We start from the raw sequence: 16,818 nt of genomic DNA, 5'->3' as shown, positions 1-16,818 counted from the left end.
ATAGGCTATTCATCTAAGTAGGCCATGTGCAAGTGTTTTTAAGATGCTTAAAGGTAACATGTAATGTCAGGTCATGTCAGGTTGTATGCAATTTGTTAGCTCCAGTCTTCAAAGTTCATTTGTCATATGTACAATGAATCCCTATTGTTTGTCGCAATATGTGCTTTTTTGGGTCTTTTTGGTGGCCAACTGAAAAAAAATGGCAGCCATAATGATGATAGGCCTACTGTTTTAGCAGATATAACCAATTCCAAATTTGTATCTCATAATTTGTTTGATAAATTGTGTGCAAAAAGTATGCAAATAAACACTAGGCCTACCTTTGAAGACCAACAAATAATTTAAAAAAAATACACACATAGGCCTACGCAACAGTAGGCGTAGACTACTCTGGCTACAGCCTACACAAAAGTGTGCGCGTGCACACGCACACTTCGGAGTTATAATTGATGTTGCACCGCCGAGAAAGTATCCCAACAGCCCAGAGTGCCGCAGAAACTGGTATGCATCTTATAGCATACATTGCGGTATAGCCTGTGTATCCAAACACAACTTGTCTACTGTTGGCTTACATCATGAGAAAGTATGAGCCTATTGAATTTTATGGGCTATATTTGCCCAGGTCTTTATTCATGAAGTCAGATCTAGGCTAACATAGAGGTGGTTAATGAATAATAGAAGAATTTATCAAATTCAACAAAGGGCAGTCATGGGTGAGCAGGGAAGTCATGGGTGAGCAGGGCAGTCATGGGTGAGCAGGGCAGTCTTGGGTAAGTGGTTAGGGCGTCAGACTTGTATCGCAAAGGTTGCCAGTTCGACTCCCAACCCGCCAGGTTGGTGGGGGAAGTAATTAACCAGTGATCTCCCCCATCCTCCTCCATGACTGAGGTACCCTGAGCATGGTACCGTCCCACCGCACTGCTCCCCATGGGGCGCCACTGAGGGCTGCCCCCTTGCACAGGTGAGGCATAAATGCAATTTCGTTGTGTGCAGTGTTCACTTGTGTGCTGTGTCACAATGACAATGGGAGTTGGAGTTTCCCAATGGGCTTTCACTTTCAAATTTATTTGGAGCATAAACAGAGGCTATGGCTAATTTCCGCCCATGTAGTTCGGATTTAACAATGACCAGTCTCCCTTCCGTAGGCCTATCGGTTTCGACTGCCAGTAGGCCTACCTTTATGGGAAGACATTCAAGACAAGGCTTAACAACCGCCACTCCCCTCGTTTTCGTTTGATAAGATGAAGATGCAATTACATGGTAAAACTTATTTGCTAGACGGTTGGAGTCGTTGCTCAACAAGTGTGTTTCTTGCAAGAGGCCGATATCGATTTTCCGACGCCGTAGCACTGACAAGAGACTGGAGCGCTTGTGTGGTGCATTTAAGCCACCAACATTCCATACAAGTACGGAAAGGTCAACCATTGACATGATCAAATGGTTCTATGAGAAGGCAAAATAATACTAGACCTAACTGAGTCCCCGCAGCAACCCGAGTGTAACTATGGTGGTAGTGTAAAATAATGGTAGATTATCAGTAGTGGAATCCTCAAAAAAGTAGAAATAGGCCTAATTAAAACCAAGACTGTCATCAAGCATCCCCTCAGTGACAAGACAAAACATTACATGGACAGACATAGACAAGGACAAAATAGGCCTAGGTAAGACAAAGACAAAGACAAAACTCAAGAGGAGAACGACAAAATAAAAAGGACAGACACAAAACATAACTTTACGCTGATCCATGACCAGGAATGGATATGGGGCGGCAGTAACCCAACATTTCAACCCATGACTTGCAGCTAAATAAAACTAAGCGTAACGGCAACTGTAGCAGAAAAAACTAACGTGAATAGGGTAATAAGTCATGTAACCAATGCGGATACAGTGGAAAACTGGGACCACAATAAATGAACGAGCTAAGGACACCTCACAGAACCCACTGCGGCGTCTCATAGTGGGTAGGCTACCCAGTTCTCGTGAAAAAAAAACAGTTCAGTGGAAGCAGAACTGCTCTTGCTGCCAAAATAAGCAAAGGCTATCCGTTCCCCACAGTGGTTACATTGAGTCAAATCATGCTGGATTATTTCTGCAAGGTGTTGGCCTATGTTCACCTATCAATTAAACTAAAATGTGGATATTCAAGTGGGTTTTGAATTTGGCTATGTAAGTTATGTGTGTAAGCAAAACATACCTATTTTTACAGGAAAAAATCGAACTGGCAGCATATCCAAATCGGTCTCAGATTTGACATCGCAAAACTGTTTTCTATTTGTATTTTAGAATGGCACACATCTGGACTATAAGCACAACTCAAAATACAGTATTTACAAGTGGGTTTTGAAGGATCTAAGCCAGGAGTATTAAGACAAAATGCCAAAATCAAAATCTGAAATAAAGTTAGGCCAAACTAAATATTTCTTTTTGTGTAATATTAAATGAAGCCAATTAGGATTGGAGCCAATTTTGGTCCCCTAGGGGAAATTCCTTCTCTGCATTTATCCCATTTGGACTAGTGAATCACATGAAGTACACACACTAGTATTCCATAGCAGTGGGCTGCCTGCTGAGCGGCGCCTGGGGAGCAGTGTGGGGGTTAGGTGCCTTGCTCAAGGGCACTTCAGCCGTGGTTCGGTCGGGCATTGAACCGGGAACCCTTGGGTTGCCAACCCAGTGCTCTAACCACTCAGCCACAACTGCCCCTGTGTTGTTTTGTGTGTAATATTTTTAGTATTATTTCCAGAGTAATACTAATACTACTGCTGCCCATTAACAGATGTTAGGCGACCTTTTTAATGAATACTTACCACCACCATGAAATTCAAAGTAGGCTATTTGTTATGACCGCCATTTTGAATTTCCAGAAATAGAAATTTTAGCTGCAAACTTACTGTACTTTGGTCATACTATTAAATATCACTTTAGACCTATTACAGTATTTAGTAATTAATAATGAAAAGATCTAATTTGGCAATGGTCAGCACTGTTTCAATGAGCAGCATAGTTGCAATACTCTAGCCAACATCCTACACAGCGCACCTTTAAGTAGGCCTAATATGTAACGACTTGGTCATTGCCATTCTGGTAACAGCTAATTTAGGTCTACAGGGGTAGTGTTTTAAAATGTTACATACACTCTTCTCCATCATCATGCACGGTAGTTCATATTGTGTTACATATGAATGAGCTGTTTCATTAGCCTGGGCCCACTCATATTCCTCTGACAACCAAATTTCATGTTCAAGTCTTGTTACGACATACGTTAATGGTGTATGTGACTGTGGGCCAACTGTGTAATACACATTTGAAATGATCCCATGGGCTGCATAAAATTAAGATTTTCCCCCCAGTGTTATGTACAATAAAACTGTAAACAATACGCTACACACAGAGCTGTCAAAGTCTAGCCATACCAGATGTTTATTTCACTGAACTCGCATCCCAGCATGCCCTGCACAAATGTTATTATGTCGTCTTCAAGTAACATCAGGAAATATGAAATATCAGCACAGGCAACAGAGCAGACATAACATTTCCCCCCTCCCCAGGGGAGACCCAGGAACATCATTCATCCTAAAATGCCGAATATGCACGGCATTCCAGAAGCGTTGATGATAGACAACGGCCCGCAGTTTTCGGGGGCAGCATTTGCGGAGTTTGCAGTGTCTTACGATTTTCGCCACATCACAAGCAGTCCGAAATTCCCCCAGAGTAATGGGGAGGCTGAGCGCGCCGTCAAGACAGTCAAGGAACTCCTCAAAAAGGCTGTCGACCCCTATCTAGCCCTGCTTTCATACAGAACGACACCACTACACAACGGATACAGTCCTGCTCAGCTCTTAATGGGGCGAAGGCTGCGCACTACTGTACCTACACTTCCTACACTGCTGGATCCTGCACTCCCTGACAGCAGCGCAGTGATTCAGAAGGAAAAAGCGAAGCACGCTTTGGATGCACACTACTACAACAGGCGTCACCGTGCTCGACCCCTCGGTGACCTTTCACCTGGACAAGAAGTGTGGATGACGGACCAGAGAGCATCTGGTACGGTGATCAGCAGCCACACTACTCCACGTTCCTATCTCGTGGACGCACCCCATGGGACAGTGCGGCGCAACCGGCATCACCTGATTCCCATGCAGGAATTGGGAGAGGAGGACAGCAGAGGGGCGCCGGAGCTACCCTCTCCATCCAGCCTGGAGCAGAGCGCAACCCTGCTACTCCGAGGACGAGGTCTGGCAGGGTCATAGTGCGACCTACGAGGTTGGATTTGTAATGGCATAGGCCTATACAGACACTGGCCTGGGGAGAAAAAAAAAAAAAAAGGGGGAATGGGGGACAAGAGTAAAATAAATGTGTTTACTTGTCTGTTCAAGTATTGACTTAGTTCATAGTTTTAATAGTTACATTTGTTTTGTTTAAATTCATTACATGTTTAATTCACAATATGTGAAGTTCAGGTTTAGACAGGGAACAGACCTTCCAGCAAAGGAGGCAGAATAAACCTCCAAGGTCTGGTGAGTCAACCAGCAGTCTACCTGGTTGGCTCTAGGAAGGAGAGATGTGGTGGATTGTTTCTTATCTGTTATGACATCATTACTGGGGCGGGGTTTACGGTCCAGTTCCGGGGCCAGGGGTTATTGGCCCGGGGTTGAATACGAGTCTGTTATTCAATAAAGCCATGTTAATTACGAGCTGGACTCACTGGTAATTCATAACACGACAGTCTTATCAAGGACCACACACACACACACACACACATACACAAACACACCCACCCACACAGGTATGTGGGCGGGAAATGGGGCATGACGCAGCAGCAGCACATATAAATGGGACCACAGCCGAACCGCCAAGAGCAGATGCCCCTGAGCACATCCATCTGTACACACTTCTTTGCTGTACAGATGGATATCAATGATCTGGTAAGTATCTGATCTACTAATTTATAATTTGTGTATCGTACATTCAGATTACAGCCATTTATATTGATATAGAAAGATTATATTTATTCCACAATATTGTAAACACAAGAAGAGTAGCCTATATAGATTCATTATGCTATGATTGATAAAAGCACCATTCCACAATGAAATAAAATAAATTGTGAAAGGACACATTTAGCCTATAAAACAGAGTCAGGTAAGTTTCTGTTTCTGAGTAATAGGCCTATGACCTTAATAATACAAAGTGGAGATAGGAACTTTGGTTTTGGTTTGGTTTGCATTATCCTTATCTGTTTATGTCGCAGCCTTTTCAGTAGAAAACCTTTTCCAGACTACACATATGACATGAGATTAGATTACTCAAGAATAATCTTGACCATGTTCTTTGAGAATGTTGCTGAAATGCTGCACTTTTCTTTCAGACGGATGACTATGACTATGGCTATGATGACTATGATCACAATTCCAGTGTTCCAATGTCCACAAATGACAGTGCTCCATGTTCTAATACATATGAAGCATATGATTATGATAATGATACTTGTGACATTCACAAATTCCGCGATAAGGCGATTACCATACAGACCTATATGTACTCCCTCATCTGTATCGTCGGTCTTCTGGGCAACATGCTGGTCATTGTCACCTATGCGTTCTACAAGAAAGCCAAGTCCATGACTGACGTGTACCTCATCAACGTGACTCTCGCGGACCTCATGTTTGTGGTGGCCCTGCCCATGATCATCTACAACGAGCATAACCATTGGCCCATGGGCACCGCTGCCTGCAAGCTTCTGAGAGGCACCTACAGCATCAACCTCTACAGTAGCACGCTGCTCCTGGCCTGCATCAGCGGCGACTGCTACGTGGCCATAGTGCAGGCCAGAAAGTCCTTCGGCCAATGGCCCTACGGGCTTGTGTACAGCCGACTCGCCTGCCTCGCCATCTGGGCACTGGCGGTCGGCCTGTCCATGCCCACCTTCATGTACAACGACTGCTACAAGGAGGACGGAGAAACCCTGTGCAGCTTTAAATTTAGCAGCAACAACACAGACACCGCCAAGCTGATGAAGGTGCTGGATATCCGTGGGCTTCTTCCTGCCGCTGCTGGTCATGGGCTTCTGCTACTCGAGCATCATGGTCACGCTGCTACGAGCCAAGAACCTGGGCCGGCACAAGGCCATCAGGGTGGTGCTGGCCGTGGTGCTGGTCTTCATCGCCTGCCACCTGCCCTACAACGTGGCCCTGCTGGCCCACACCGCCAACATGTTCAAGGAGAGGTCCTGCTACGCGGAGCAGATCAGGGTGGCCACCGTGGCAGTGATGCAGAGCGTGGCCTACCTCCACTGCTGCCTCAACCCCTTCCTCTACGCCTTCGTCGGGGTGAAGTTCAGGGGCCACTTCAAGGGGATTATCAAGGACCTGTGGTGCAAGGGGAAGAGTTACATCAACAACAACACCACTTCGAGGCAGACGGAGGATCTCTACATCCCGGTGGTGTCAAGGTTCCAGGCACCAGAGGGCCACCAAAGTGAAAATCCGTCGTCTTTCACTATGTGAGGTATATCACCTTTGAGTCTCGGCAATTTGTGCCAGTGCTGGTCACCGGTTATTGACTACTGAGCACCCCTCTGGCATGTGAATGATAGAGAACCAGAAATGTGATAGCAGCTGTGTGTAATCACAATTTAAACTCTGAATTAATGCCTTTGGCTTTGTTACTACTACACTAAAAGTGTGTTGCAGTTAGTTAAAGGGTGGGAGACATGACGGCTTGTTTTTTCGTAACATTGGTTAAAAATCTACAAAACGGTTATTTTTCCTTTAAAAAACAAATGTCAATGAAAGAAGATGTGGTACATTACGTTTCATATTAGTCTTAGATGAGAAGAAACATTTTTGTTAAGATTTATGTAAAGGTTTATATGTCAAATATCCTGCGGTGTGACTGTAACATTAATGAAACCTGGAATATAATATATATATATATATATAAATTAACCAACAACATTTTGAATAATGTATGAAGCATTTGGCATGATTGCATAAATATTAACTTGATATTAAGATATGTGAATGTGAAAAAAACTCAAGACAGTAATATTAACTACAAGTTCAATTTCGTAACACAAATTGCATCCTGTGGGGTGACATGTATGTCAATGTTTGTGAATGGGCAGCTGCAAGGCCAACTACAAGGGTCTTAAAGACTGGATCCTAACCAGTCAGTACCTCAGTTATTGGAGAGTGCTGTGGAAGTTTAAGGTGACTATTAACCTCTTAATATGTCTTCATATTGCAATGTTTCTGTCACGCAATGCTTAGGTTCATTTTATGGTGTCCTGTGGTGTGACTGCTCTTATAGAAGGAATTTTTTTTTTTTTTTATAAATGAAAACACATATTAAGATTAAACACAATATCATTATCAAGTTAGCATGTATACAAAAGGATTAAAATGGCCATAATGCAGTGAATTTCCTGTAATGTGACTTCTTTTTCCTGCGGTGTGACATGCCTATGCAATGTATTGATACAGGACACATTTTCCCAAAAATGTCAAAAATAAGGCGCAATTCCACAGACCACTAAGTGCTTTATTTTTTTCTATTAAAAAAAAAAATCCATCATTTTTTTTCAGGAATTGGAAAAACAAGGGTTTTTTTTGGCGTTACGCCCTTAAACGTCAACCACCCTAAAACAGGCTATGTAGTGTTGACCATAGGGCTCTGAATGTGGTGCTATGGTCCTGCTGCCAGATGTCTCAATGTGTGGAAGTGTGCAGATACCAGGGTAGTTACTATGTTTGACTTGTTGCATTTTTTTGGTTGGATTGTTCTGTGATGCCTTTTTGTTGTTTTGTACTGTTTTGTGTTGTTGTGTAGCTTTGATAAAACCTGTCTGGATTAAGAGAAATTTGCACTATACTTCAGTAATCACTAGGTCTGTCCTCAAATTCATTGAAGCCCATAATGCACGCTGTACCACCTGTGGCACGCTGTAAGTACAGTGTTCATTGAAAAGTTAACTACCACAGTACAACACTACTATGACCTGACACTGGGCCTTAACTAATGCACTGTGACTTGGTCATTGCCATTCTGCTAACGACAAATGTATAACGCGTTGGTGGGTAGTGAAGCGTAGCACCTTAAAAATCAGGGTGCGGGGCCGGGGCCTGTTCGAATCATCCTCACCACTGTAAATCCGGTGTGCCCNCATTATTTCCCCTTCGATGTTCCCCAATGCGGGAAACCAACGAGGGGTTGAGGAGAGCTGAACTAAACTGCCATCTTGTCCAACCGATCACGTGACTCCTGAAATTAACTTATTTGTTAATATTATATCATATAACTTGTGAATTGGGGTATACAAATAGCATAATGTTAAGAGTTCATCTTTTCAAGTTAAAATTCTATATTAAGTGCAAATAGAGCACTATGTAACTCAATGGGAGCCCTGCCCTATGTAACTCAATGGGAGCCCATTGGGATACAGAAGGAGTGTCACTGTACGCATGTTGTTGCCATATGGCAACAAATTATTTATATTTTTACAGAGAAAGCATAACTTTATATTTGGATTAAATGATGAAAAATGAAAGCTTACTCATCCTAGATTGATGTTGAATTTTATTATGATGAAAATATGTCTTGAAGTTTGAAAACTAAAGATTCCCACTATGACGTGACCTTCATAGTGTGGCGCATCCACATAAAAGGGGTGGGAAAACAGGATTTCCTAATAAGGTAATGTCTTCAAAGTCAAACTGATAAATATTTCAAAATTAAAGTCCCATTTTCATTCACAATGGGAAAAGTGGTGGATATTTGTTATACTCTACTTAAAAAAAAAAAAAAAAAGAATTTGTTGCCATATGGCAATGCCATGCAATAGAGGGTTAATTGAAAGCAAAATTTACAATTTGAAATTATTTTTTAGCCCTCATCTATATGATGTAAATTAGCCTAATTAGTCTAACTCTAAAATGCATGAAATGGCAACATTTATGTTTTAGCCTAATTGTACATGAATGGTGTGTTTCATGTTTTCAATAGAAAGAGACTGGCAGATTGACAGGAAGCAAGTGAGGAGAGAGAGACGGGGAAGGGTCAGCAAAGGAACCTGGCCGGAATGGAACTTGGGTCAGCTCCATAGCAGACAAGTGGCCTATTGTTAGTGCCATGGTAGGGCCAAGTATTAAAACATTTCAATTGACTCTGGTGGACTCTTTATTACTGTGTAATCAGGTNGCCTATAGGCCTACCTCATTATGTGAAGATTCTCATTTATCCTGGTCATATTAGCCAGAGGAATTAAGTTGTAAGCAAGAAATTGATTTTGGACTTTGAAGATATTGCATTTCATCCAAAACGCTTCTTCACCTCTGGCCTGTTGGGAAAGCACAAGGGCTACTTTACAGAACACTGGAGGTGGACCTGCAGACCATAGTCCTCAGGACATGAGTAGGATCTCTACTAGATAATCACACATGTTTTCATGACAACTCTTTCTGCTCAGGTGAGACCTTTACCAGAGATTCTTTCTAAAGGAGCAACAGTATCTCTGCCTTTACAGCATGCCTGGGCAACGAGAATGATCATTTTCCCCCCCGACAGTCTGTATGGCACTCAATGGGTGATAAAAGAAATAAGCCTTCAGCAATTAGACCAAAGAGCAAATGCGCAGGCAATGAGGCTTTGTTGCCAAAGCAACAAGAATGCACACCAGTTAATATTTATCTCCCTGCCCATATGAAAAAGAATTATATAAGTAAGTAAGTAAGTAAGTAAGTAGGTTTTATTGTCAATTTCTTTACATGCACTGGTCATACAAAGAATTTGAAATTACATTTCTTGCTTTCCCATACAGACATAGACTAATCTAGGTAAGGACATAGACAGTATAGACATAGACAGTAGGCCTACTTATACATGGACTTAAGACAGTATGGACATAGACAGTGCTCATACAGACATTTAAAGTGCAAGACTGGACAACAGAAGACTTGTAGAGGACATACATTAAGAGGTATTTGTTGTGCTTTTGTGCTTTTCCTAAAAAAAGTCCTTTATAGCGTTCTGACATGGTAATAGTAGTAGCATTTTGAAGAAAATAAATATTAAAAAAGGTCTGTCAAGTACACCAGCAGCAGTGTGTGTGTGTGTGTGTGTGTGTGTGTGTGTGTGTGTGTATGTGTTTAGTGCAGGTAGAAGGTGCGGTGTGCGTCTTGTGTGTGTGTTCGTGTGTGTGTGTGTGTGTGTGTGTGTGTGTGTGTGTGTGTGTGTGTCAGTGTGTGTATGTTTGGGTTTAGTGCAGAAAGTGCAGTGTGCTTGTGTGTGTGTGTGTGTGTGTGTGCATGTTTTGAGTTAGTGCAGGTTGAAAGTTCAGTCACAAGTATAGTAGTGCAGGTGGAATGTTCAGTCGCAGATATGGTGGTGGGGGATGGGGGGGGGGGGGGGTTGTCAGTGGCCTTGCTGGCTAGAGGCTGACAGTGGAGGGAGAGTGGGTTGAGTGTTCAGCATCTTGATCGCTTGGTGCATTGTGCTGCTCGCCAGCCTGGTGGTACGGGAACGGAGGCGCCTGTACCTCTTTCCAGAGGGCAGGAGGCTGAACAGTTTGTGTGCAGGGTGGCTTGTGTCTTTGATGATCATCAGTGCTTTCCGGGTGAGGCGTGTGGTGTAAATGTCCTGCAGGGAGGGGAGTGGTACTCCAATGATCTTCTTCGCTGTGTTCACAACACGCTGGAGTGTCTTCCTGTTTTTCTCCGTGCAGCTTCCTCCCCACACTGTGATGCAGTTGGACACGACGCTCTCTATGGTTCCTCTGTAGAATGTTGTCATGATGGAGGGTGTAGCACTTGCCTTCTTTAGTTTGCGCAGGAAGTAGAGACGCTGATGGGCCTTCTTCGCCAGTGATGTAGTGTTGGTGGTCCAAGAGAGGTCGTCGCTGATGTGCACTCCAAGGAACTTGGTGCTGCTCACTCTCTCCACAGCATACTTACTTACTTACTTACTTACTTACTTATTCAATTTACGTATTGTAGCGAAGGGGAGTAGAGTTGCCCAGCTGGGACTTGAACCCAGACCTTCTGGGGTAGTAAACCGGGGCTCTGACCGCTAGGCTCGTTGGCATGTTAGTCAGAACACACCCACAACCCTAGTGATGGTCACTCCATCACACTACCTTCGCCTTTGGGAGGCGCACTTCACACACTCATGGTGTCCCTCACACAACTGCTCATCATGCTTCTTCCATCCAGTGTGCTCCATCAATGCTTCACCCATCACTGAGGTCCCTCACACAGGGGTCACCAATCCTGGGGGTCCCTCACATGGAATTACGGCTCACACACCATGGGTACGCTTCCGATGGCCTCACGGTACTAGCCTGGCGACGCCATCCTATGTGCTTCGCCCACAAATTTTGCCTCCGCACATCAGTCAACAGTCGGCTATTGGCCCAGGCTATCACGGTACCATCCCACTTCTGACACCATTTGTAGCGAAGGGGAGTAGAGTTGCCCAGCTGGGACTTGAACCCAGACCTTCTGGGGTAGTAAACCGGGGCTCTGACCGCTACACCAAAGAGCCAGGCTCGTTGTCATGTTAGTCAGAACACACCCACAACCCTAGTGATGGTCACTCCATCACACGTATGTTCCGTACATGTTCCGTAGTTGGATTTTACAGACTTTCTATATTAAGTTTATATGAAGTTTACAACTTGAAATGTAATATTCGTATATAAATTTTATAAAGTTTATACATTTAATTATATGCAAACCTTATTTAATTTGTACATTTCTTAAACAGTTTCTGACACCAATATTTATATGAATTCTGCACATTTCTCATATGAAGCATGAGACTTTAAATGTAATATTTGTATATAACACAGGCCTAGACAGTCTAAATAAGCTTCCCGGAAAAAAAAACAACCTGACGAAGAACTTCACTCATGATTTTTTATTTGTCTTTCTTGACTGTCATGTTGAACAATCGCGTGCCGTGGCTGCCTTCCTCCCCTCATCAGTCGACGGGGAAACATCACACCAGCGCTTCGATCTGAAAAGGCAACAAGTGTAGAGCTAAACTTACAGCTTTCATGTAAATTTCGTAGGATGACAGTCAGACATTGCATCATGACATGGAATGGACAACGCTCTCTTTCACATCTCTATCCCGTGACAGTAATGATGTTGAATATTATAAGATGTACAATGTCCTACTTACTCTTGGTCCGTAAAAGCCGGGACTGAAGGCAGCAGCCAGGCAGGCATCACCGTAGCAGGGTGGGTAGCTGGCTAGCCCTGTCCGACCCAGAGGTAATTCCACAACATGGCACAAATACAGCACACATCTGATTGGCATTCATCCAAAAACAGCACTATTTTCCAATCTTTTTACTTATACGAAATATATAAGCCCTTAGTAACATAAATTGTGTATGGCATATATGACTGAAAATGAATAAAAAAATAGTTAGATTTGAAGAGTTCAGATGCAAAACCCCCTAAGTGCCATTTCAGAAAATAATCTTAATTCATTTTTATTTAATATAAAGCTATGACAATTGCAAAACATATATTTTATTTATGTAATATAACTATTTATATGTATTATCAAGTACATGAATGTAAACCAAACCAACAACGGGGTTCTCTAAAAATATAGAAGTGCAGGTCTTCAGAAATGGAGTTAGGGGTTTTTGCATCTGAACTCTTCATTTGTGTATGTGGGTTTGTGCCTTGTATGACCCTTATAATATTCTTATGGAACAGATATAATCCATATGCGTTTTTAATAAGACTTTTTCATATGGGTGTGCTGAACTTTGTCTTTCGGGGCCAGTCTTACAAGTGAGGGTCATCATTGGTTTGAAGGAGGCGGAAGTATAGAGAGGAAGACATGAATTAGAATCAAGTCATTCATAAGCCCAATGGTAAATGGTGAATCAGGATCTTTCAGTGACCTACCCTTCTAATCAATTGGGCTTAATTTAGCTGACTCTCTGACTTTTTTTAACGCCCCAATTGGCAACACACAAGAGAGCACAATAGCCAAATATTTACTGACATTGCTTTGCCTGTCAGGGTTTGACACCATTACCCTTTGTGGTGTGTGTTTAACTCTGATATGTGCGTAAACTATGTAAAGTTAAGATTTTCTGGATGTATTCTTTACACAATACTGAGAAACCTGAAAATGGATACTTAAACAGCTTGGCTTCTATCTCATCTGCTGACTTGATACAGAGCATGTGACAAGTCTCGTCTCTGAGTATGTCAACAAGACTCTCAAGGAAACCCTCACATGTGATAGTGACTCATCTGGTGACTACACAGTGTCTTTTTTATACAGTGAATGGGATGTTTGATTCAGTTTATCATAGGTGAAAAACATCAGATGGTTATCAGAGCTTAACAAAGCATGGAATTACAATACCGAATCCACTGTTATTATACAGCCAGAATATTTCTCTTCACTAAAATCTACAACTCTCAAGTATTCTTTGATTTTATTTTGTGGTTTATTTTTTTTTCATCAAAATTAAGTTTTGAAACATCTGAAATAAAAATCGGCTGCACCAACTTTCTACCCACAATCCAATGTAAAAAAAAAAAAAAAAAAAACACTGTCAAAGATCATTCAAAATCCTTGTCTCTTTTTCAAGCTAGAGTTGTGTGTCTTGAGTCCGGTCTTGGTCTTGAGACAGGTAAGATCAGTGTTTTGTGGTCTCGTCTCAATCTCAGTCTCAACTGCCTTGGCTTTACTCTCTGAGGTTGACATTTGCCGCCATCGATATCCATATCCAAAACATAAACTATGATTATTATTATTTTGCTGGCATGGCCTTTCATTGCAACCTTTTGATGCAGCCCACCAATAACGCATGTATTTTGTGTTGTTTGAACATCGGCAAAGGAGGTTTTTTTTTTTAATCTGTCTGTCTCGTCTCAACCCGGTCTAGTCTCAATTGGCGTGTCTTGGTCTTGGCCTTTAGACTACCCTCTGATCTTGGTGGTGACTTGGTCTTCGATGGTTAAGGCCAGTGGTTCAAACTGGGGCTTGTTACTTTTCCATTATTTTTTATATTAAAATGTAGCAATACAGCAAAAAATGTTTGGCATCTGGACCATGAGAGGGGGTTGTGAAAATGTAGGCTACTTGGCTTCAAAAAGTAATCCCAGCAGAAAAATGCCCGGGAACCGCTGGTTTCAATTGATCTTTTCAAGATTATTTCCAGTTTGTGTGCAGTTCTGTTTCTTAACCACACTGGGGCAGCAGTTGACAACATTAGAGCCGTGTCTTCAATCTTGTTGCGGCTCACTCGGTAGAGGTATGAGGCTGTGACCCTCTGCAACAGCTTACAGTGTCTCTTCACCTTGTGTCTCTCCTCTCCTTCCCGCCTATCTCCCTACTCACTCTGCCATCCACCACCGGAGCACTTGGTGACAGTGACCCTACCTGTAGGCCTACATAGATAGTAGCCTACCATATGTAGTGGGGCGGGGTAAAGTTCAATAAGTAGTCGACTACGCCATGGGGAATAGCCCCAACAACCAACCAAAACCTCAATCACTTGGTAATACCAGAAGGTTAAGCACACAGGTTCGTTGCAATTAAAGAGCAGAGACAGAATTCCATTCACATAATAGAATTTATTTAAAGACAAATCAAAACCTGGTATGGTAAGGAGAGAAAAAGAATATGCAGTGAACTAATAGTTTATTGACATTAAATAGGGAATTAGGCCACGACACAGACAGACATGATGCCTACATACAACATTCACAGGAGTGGAGGAGGGACCCACCAGAGGGAGGCGTTCTTCAGTAACAGGCCCACGAGGCCACACGTGGACTATAGTGATACTACAAAAACACACAATTGGGAGCTACCCTACTAGCCTACACACTGTAAAGAGTGCAACACACCACAACAAGAGGGCGTCTGCCACTAGGTAACCGGCCCCCCTTCTGAGAATCCGCTCCACTCCTGGAATAAGAGACAAAATGACACATGAAGCGGGACAAACAAAAACACATAGGCCACTTGGACCAATGCGCTTCACCTGGCATGCAAGCAGGGTTAAATTGTGACAATAGGGCAGATAGCCAAGCAAGCAAAATAACACTGCAAAGCAAATCAAAGCAAATAAAATAATGGCACGGCAAGCAAAGCAAAAGAAGTCACACCATGCAAACCCAAAAGAAAAACAGCACTGCAAGCTAAATTAACCCCGCAAACCCAGATAAGCGCAGCCAGAAGCCATGCATTTAGGCAAACACTGGGTTGACAAGACAAACAAAACAAAATACAAATAAACGAAGGGAAACAAACAAAAAGATACGATCACACACGCGCACGCATTCACACGCACACACACACACACGTCCGCGTCCAGGGGGGGCACTGACCCAAAGCTGTGGGCAGCGAAAAGTTAGCAGCAGACGTGTACGGATTGGACAGAGACAAAACAGCGGCACAGTTATTAGCTGGTAGACTGAGGATTCCAACTGACCAAGGAGTCAGGCACTTATGAATGTGGAAACAAATTACTACTTCAAGTAACATGATTTAAGACATACGGTGGAATCATCATCATTAATTACATACCACCGCAGATGATGCCGCTAAAGCACAGAAAGTAGAGAACGAGCGCTCCGCCCCAACGCAACCTGTGGAGTGAGTGCGATTTAGTTGAATGCGCGTAAAGAAAATTAAAACCAACTTAAGTTAACACATCCATTTTACATACCGTCAATCGGGTTTAGGTCACGGACGCCTAGTCCTCGCTTTTGCACCACGACTCAATGCGACCACCACACGCAGCAGAGAAACCAGAGACAGGGGAGGTAGCCACCTGAGCAACCCCTGCCGTAAACAGAGGATTTGCATGAAGCTGTGCGCTTACACACTTAAAATACATGAACACAAAGGCATCGAGCATACCTTTCACAAACGGGAGATGTCCTCAACCTCCACATCAAACGCGGAGCACAAGCCGAGAAAGCGCTGAGTTACCCCTGGCACAAACAACTCACGTTAGGATCCATACGCTTACACGCTAAACAGATAGGCGCACAAAGATTCAACATACCTTCCACACAATGAGGTTATCTCCAGCTCCACTTCCAACGCGGAGCACAAACCGAATCAGATCGGATCAAGCGAATGGTCAAACACAACCAGTGTCACTCATCACGGTCGCACAGCCTAAACAAAGAATAAAAGCTCTCCTTATCACTAATTGATTACCATCCGCCGTGAGTGTAACATCCTTACGGTAGTGTGTCAGGATGACGTCAGCTCTGCGCGAGAGTCAGGTTACATGAGCGCAGCCTTTCCCATTACACATAGAATAGTCTACTATGTAGCCTACTTGTGTCAGTCAAAAATGTAAGGCCCCACAAGACATACATCAGAGAAAGGCAAATTTCTACCACAGGGAGGTGCTAAGAGTAGGACTCTTCAATGAATGTCATTTCTCAAAAGTACAGTAGGTGTAAGTCACAGCACCACATACTTCTACTCAATGTATGTTTCTCTCTCAATTCCCTCAGTATCTTTATTCTCCTCTGCGGTAATGTAGGCTACTCTACTCTCAGTTTTGGTAGGACCAGTATCAATGCTGCTCACCTCAGTTGAGTATTACCTTTTGCCATATAGCGATTGAGCAGCAGTGCCAGAAACTAATCAGGGTACTTCCTCCAGGATGACGGATCCAGTTGGTGGTTGATAACAGCCTCAGGATGGCCAATTATGAAACACTTCTGGTAAAGCTGAGGTGTCTGTCTAGCGATGTTTTATCAAGACAGCCTTATCTCTAGATATCCTACTACTCAAGAGCTGCTGTCCGATAGGGTG

At 43.1% G+C, this 16,818-nt stretch overlaps 1 protein-coding gene across 1 annotated transcript; it reads left to right on the top strand.

Moving 5' to 3' along the window:
• Positions 1-709: 709 nt before the first annotated feature.
• LOC134469900 (C-C chemokine receptor type 6-like) lies at positions 710-6,506 on the top strand. Its single transcript, XM_063223925.1, is given in 4 exon segments — positions 710-713; positions 1,835-1,897; positions 5,523-6,024; positions 6,026-6,506. Coding segments are annotated over 4 exon segments (1,050 nt in total).
• The last annotated feature ends 10,312 nt before the right edge of the window (positions 6,507-16,818 follow it).

Source organism: Engraulis encrasicolus, chromosome 19 (genome assembly GCF_034702125.1).
Source record: "Engraulis encrasicolus isolate BLACKSEA-1 chromosome 19, IST_EnEncr_1.0, whole genome shotgun sequence".
Classification (NCBI taxonomy): domain Eukaryota; kingdom Metazoa; phylum Chordata; class Actinopteri; order Clupeiformes; family Engraulidae; genus Engraulis; species Engraulis encrasicolus.
This window is presented reverse-complemented; position numbering and strand designations above follow the sequence as displayed.